This window comes from Rhinopithecus bieti, unplaced genomic scaffold (assembly GCF_001698545.2).
Source record: "Rhinopithecus bieti isolate Rb0 unplaced genomic scaffold, ASM169854v2 scaffold_2254, whole genome shotgun sequence".
NCBI classification, from domain to species: domain Eukaryota; kingdom Metazoa; phylum Chordata; class Mammalia; order Primates; family Cercopithecidae; genus Rhinopithecus; species Rhinopithecus bieti.
Genome location: NW_016803982.1, coordinates 4,044,254 through 4,050,253, shown reverse-complemented (window position 1 = coordinate 4,050,253; position 6,000 = coordinate 4,044,254). Strand labels below are relative to the sequence as shown.

The following is a 6,000-nucleotide window of genomic DNA, read 5'->3' as shown; positions in this document are numbered from 1 at the left end:
TTTTTGAGATAAAGTCTTACTCTGTTGCCCAAGGTGGAGTACAGTGGCGCGAACTCAGCTCACTGCAACCTCCATTGCCCGGGTTCTAGCGATTCTCCTGCTTCAGCCTCCCAAGTAGCTGGGATCACAGGCACGCACCACCATGCCCAGCTCATTTTTGTATTTTTAGTAGAGACAGGGTTTCACTATGTTGGCCAGGCTGGTCTCAAACTCCTGACCTCATGATCTGCTTGCCTTGGTCTCCTAAAGTGCTGGGATTACAGGCATGAGCCACTGCGCCCAGCCTCAGATTTGGTTTCTAAAGGCCGTTTCCCAACATTCCCTAACAGGGATTCTTAGAGAAATTCTAGGTCTTGGGCAGGACGGGTACAGGTGAGCCTAAAGCAAGGATAGCTGGGGCAGACAGAGCAGGCATTGAGGGCTATGGTTGAAAGACCACAGGAGCTGGTCAAAGGGCTTCCACCTGGACAGTTTGAACATTGGAAAAAGAATGCAACTGATTGTAACACATTGATTAAGTAAAAATCCATGAGTGTAGGGTGATACCGAGATACAAGGAGAACGAAGACAGAAGGCCAGCTAAGAAATAGAAAAGTAATGACACAATTATCAAAATTATTATTATGTAAGCCCCAGCGTAAGTCTTAAATGTAAACTTTTTCACAGTAAAAGGATGGGAGAAAACAACTATATTAAGAGAAAAAAAAGGCAATGTTTTTGGTTCCTATGAAGCTTTAGTGTTTCATTATTTGATGGAAATCTCAGTCATGTTTTTGTAACCAAATCTGCTGGTACCACTTGAATTCTCAAGACTAGTCTTTTGATACTATAAATATTACAGGGTTATTTTATTATTATTATTATTATTATTTTCAGTTGCAAGATTTAATAGAGTGAAAACAGGGCTCCCATACAAAAGGAGGTACAGGGTTATTATATAAAGTAATTAATTATTTCCAAGGAAAACATGTTATTTCAGCGATTTTCCTAGATTGAGATTCACTTCCTTTTTCTGAGCCCCCATCATGGGCCGAACACTGTGCTAGCCATTTCTACATGTATTACCTCACTTCTTTCTTATCCTAACCCTGAGAATTAGGTCAGATGAGGTGACTGAAGCTCAGAGAGGTCAGATACTGTGTCCAATGGCAAGCATCAGTAAGTGTGAAAATGAGGGTTCCAGACCAAGTCTTCTGGGCCCCAGGTCCTTTCCCTTCTCATAGCTCTTGTTCTGTCCCATGGATTAGCTCAGCAAGTAGCTTGTTGAAAACAAGGGGCTTGTTTTCAGGGCCTGTGAGAGAGGAAGGCATGAAAATAGAAAGGTGGAACCAAGGAAGACCAGAGGGAGAGAAGAGCTACTTAGATGTCTCACAATAGTGTACATTTTGATTAAATGACATGCTTGGAGGAAATGTTCCTGAGTAGGTAAAAGCTGATATTTTGTTCTATTGGAAAAAAAAGTAAGCTAGAAGAAAACATAATTTGCTTCTTTTTTTCTCTCATATCAGAGGGAAGAGAGAAGACATTTATAGTTTCTAAAATACCCTTAGTAGTATAATTCTGTCATACTTAATATGTAAATGACTAGATCAAGGAGGAAGAGGGACGTGACTCCTTTTGGTACAAGGCAGAGGTCACACAAGCTTCTCCTGGAAAACTGACCTGGGCTCCAATTGTACTCATGGTGGAAAATCTCAGGAGGCCACTGCAGTCAGCGGTGTTAACACTTTTAGCCTCGTTTAATTTTTTAAAAACAAAACACCTAGGAATCAATTAACCGAAGTGTAATATATGTACGAGGAAAACTATCAAACACTGATGAAAGAACTTGAAGAGGACACAAAAGAATGAAAGGGTATTCCATGCTTATGGTTTGGAAGAATTAGTATTGTTAAAGTGGCAATACTACCCAAAGCAATTTACAGATTCAATGCAATCCTCTTAAAATATCAACGACATTCTTCACAGAAATACAAACAAACAAACAAAAAAAATTCGTAAAATTTATATGGAACCACAAAAGACTCTGAGTAGCCAAAGCAATCCTGAGCAGAAAGAACAAGGTGAAGTATCACATTACCTGACTTCAGAATATACTACAGAGTAACCCAATCAGCAGGATACTCACATCAAAACAGATGCATAGACCAGTGGAGCAGATTAGAAGATCCAGATATATATCCATGCATTTGCAGCCAAAAAAGATGCCAAGAACATACAATGGAGAAAGAACAGTCCCTTCAAAAAAAATTGTTCTGGGGCCAGGTGCTGTGGCTCATGCCTATCATTCTAACCCTTTGGGAGGCTGAGGCGAGAGGATCACTTGAGGCTAGGAGTTTGAGACCAGCCTGGGCAACATGGCAAGACTCTATCTCTCCAAAAAAAAAATTAGCCAAGTGTGGTGGCTTGTGCCTGTAGTCCCAGCTGCTAGGGAGGCTGAGGTGGGAGGATCACTTGAGCCCAGGAGTTCAAGACTGCAGTGAACTGTGATCATGCCACTGGACTCCAGCCTGGGCAAGAGAGTGAGACCCTGTCTCAAAAAAAATTGTGCTGGTAAATGGTTAACCATATGCAGAAAAATGAAAGACCCATATTTCTTACTATATATAAAAATCAAATCTAAATGGATTAAAGACTTAAGTCTAAGACCTGAAACTATGAAACTACTAGCAGAAAATGTTGGAGAAATGCTCCAGGACATTGGTCTGGGCAAAGATTTTTTTTTATGTAAGACCTCAAAAGCACAGACAGCCAAAGGAAAAATAGACAAATGGGATTATGTCAAACTAAAAAGCTCCTGTTGCACAGCAAAAGAAACAGTTAACAAAGAGATAACCCACAGAATGGGAGAAAATACTTGCAATACTTGCAGATTAATCCATCTGACAAGGGATTAGTCACCAGAATTTGTAAGGAGCTCAAACAACTCAATAGCAAAAACCCAAATAATCCAATTTAAAAGTGGGCGAAAGATCTGAATAGACATTTCTCAAAAGAAGACATACAAATGGCCAACAGGCATATGAAAATGTGCTCAACATCATTGATCATCAGAGAAATGCAAATCAAAACCACAATGAGATATTTCACCCAAGTTAGAATGGCTTTTATCAAAAAGACAGGAATAACAGAGGCTGGCTGCTGGGCACGGTGGCCCATGCCTTTAATCCTAGTACTTTGGGAGGCCAAGGCAGGTGGATCACCTGAGGTCAGGAGTTCAAGACCAGCCTGGCCAACATGGTGAAACCCCGGTCTCTACTAAAAATACAAAAATTAGCTGGGCATGGTGGCGGGTGCCTATAATCCCAGGTGTTCAGGAGGCTGAGGCAGGAGAATCGCTCGAACCTGTAGGGCCGAGGTTGCAGTGAGCCAAGATTGCACCACTTCACTCCAGCCTGGGCGAAAGAGCAAAACTCTGTCTCAAAAACAACAACATCCAGCCTGGGCGACAGAGCGAGACTCCGTCTCAAAAAAACAAAAACAAAAACAAAAACAACAACCAAACAAAACAGAGGCTGGCCAGGATGTGGAGAAAGGGGAACCCTGGTATACTGTTGGTGGGAATGTAAATTAGTACAGTCATGATGGAAAACAGTATGGAGGTTCTTCAAAAATAAAATAAAATAAACTATCATATGCTCCACTACTGGATATATATTCAAAAGAAAGGAAATCAGTATATCAAAGAGATATCTGCACTTCCATGCTTATTGCAGCACTATTCACGATGGCCAAATATGGAATCAGCTGAAGTGTCCATCAGTGCAGATGTGCGCCACCACGCCTGGCCCTCTTTGTTGTATACTTTCATCTTTATTGACTAGTTCCCTCTTAAGTTTCCGATGAATAGAAAAATATGGATAATGGATAAAGAAAATTTTATGTATGTGTATATATATGTATATATAATATATATACACATACACACACAGTGAAATATTATTCAGCCATAAAAAGAATGAAATCCTGTCATTTGCAGCAGCATGGATGGAACTGGAAGACACGTAAGTGAAATAAGCTAAGAACAAAAAGACAAAGATTGCATGTTCTCACTTACATATGGAAGCTAAAATAGTGGATCTCATGAAGATAGAGAGTAGGTTGGTGGTTATCAGAGGCTGGGAAGGGTAGGAGGGAGAGGGGGATAAAAAGAGGTTGATTAATGGGTACAAATACACACTTAGAAGAAATAAGACTTGGTGTTCAGTAGATCAGGAGGGTGTCTGTAGTTGACACTAATCTATCGTATGTTTCAAAATAGCTAGAAGAGAATAATTCAGCCAAAGAAAAGAGAGATATTTAAGATAATTAGCCGGGCTGGTTGCTGTGGTCCATGCCTGTATTCCCAGCACGTTGGGAGGCTGAGACAGGAGGGTCGCTTGAGCCCAGGAGTTCCAGACCAGCTTGGCCAACATAGCGAAACATGGTCTCTACTAAGAATACAAAAATTAGCCAGGCGTGGTGGCATGTGCATGTAATCCCAGCTATGCAGGAGGCTGAGGCAGGAGAATCGCGGTGAACCTGGGAGGTGGAGGTTGCAGTAAGCCAAGATTGCGCCACTGCACTCCAGCTTGGGTGACAAAATGAGACTCTCTCTGAATATGATTGTATGAATGTATCAAATTATCACATGTACTCCCAAAATGTGTTCCCTAATAGGTATCAATTAAAAAATAAAATTAAAATGTATTTTACATATGTATGAATTTTGTGCATGCTCAGGAGCTAACTGGCTGATTTGATAGAAAACATACTTCTCTATTTCTTTACACTTGGGTAGCCATTTTCTCAAAGGTGTTCTATGGAAGTTCTGGCTGTAAACTTGGTCTCATTTAAGAGCCAACTGCCAATGAAGCCGTGCTAGGGCATTCTGCTTGTTTCCAGTGTCTTTTGATCACTTACTTCCCGAGGTTGATGTTTTGAAAGTGGATGTTAGAACCAGATTTCAGAGTTTTTGAACTTTGTCTTCATTCTGATTTAAAAGAAGTGAATTCTCCCGCTTTTCACCCATGTGGTTTTTTAAATCTTAGGAACAATCATTCTGAAAGTGGTTTCCTTTTTCCCTCCAGACAAGGCGCCTCTGTCGAAGAGCCTTCTGCTGGTCCCCAGTGCCCTCTCCCTCCTGCTAGCCCTCCTCCTGCCTCACTGCCAGAAGCTGTTTGTGTATGACCTCCACGCAGTCAAGAACGACTTCCAGGTGAGCTCTGCCTCTTTGGCCCCTTGGAGGAGAGAGGACAGTTTTTTTTTTTCTAGATTTGTTTTTTCTTCTTAGATTTGCTTTTCTTCCTGCTATTAGTTTCTCAAAGCCCCCAATTTGTAAGAAATATTTATTATTAATATTTCATTAAGTAACTTTTCTAGTTGTATTTATTGATTTTTCAGCAAAGCAGATAATAATGAAGCAATGGCAGTATTTCCTTTTATTAGGTACATTTATTTTCAGTTTCACTTTTTATTTAGAGAAGTGCAACTTATAACTTCAAGGGAATTAAAACAATGTTAAATCTTTTTTTTAATGCCCAGTATGCATACTTAGCTTTGCCAAAACCTTGTCTCAATTTGAATGTTTGATGAGAGGAGCTAGGCTCTGTCAGCTGTATCAGATTGTGAATTTATGATAACTTTTACGGTGGTGGTTAAATGAAGTAAGAGATTTCTCTTGAGTTTCTGCTGTGGGAAAGAGCGGAAGTGCTTTTCAAGGTTTCTGGACTGATCTTGTTGAAAACGCTGGTGCTGGCTTCTTGTCTGTGAATTGGAGTGTTAGTGCACATTCTGGTATATGACTGCCACCCTTTCTTTGCTAAACACTTGGCCAGCCCATTTAAAGCATAATAATCCATTTCTTGAACACTGACACCTTTTCTTCATAGTCATGTAATTAATACCATTGCTCAGATTGGCTTCACCAACTTCCTGTGCAGGTCTTTCAGTTATTTATCCGTATTACTCATTTGTCAGAAGGTAGTATAGCTTCTGTATTATTTCAGTTGCTATAATGCA

At 40.4% G+C, this 6,000-nt stretch overlaps 1 protein-coding gene across 1 annotated transcript in view; it reads left to right on the top strand.

Moving 5' to 3' along the window:
• Nucleotides 1–6,000, top strand: part of UBAC2 (UBA domain containing 2) — a 188,546-nt gene that overhangs the window by 34,520 nt on the left and 148,026 nt on the right. Inside the window, exon 2 of the mRNA XM_017861955.1 lies at nt 5,070–5,197. Within this exon, the coding sequence (XP_017717444.1) occupies nt 5,070–5,197 (128 nt within the window). The remainder of the gene's footprint in view (nt 1–5,069; nt 5,198–6,000) is intronic.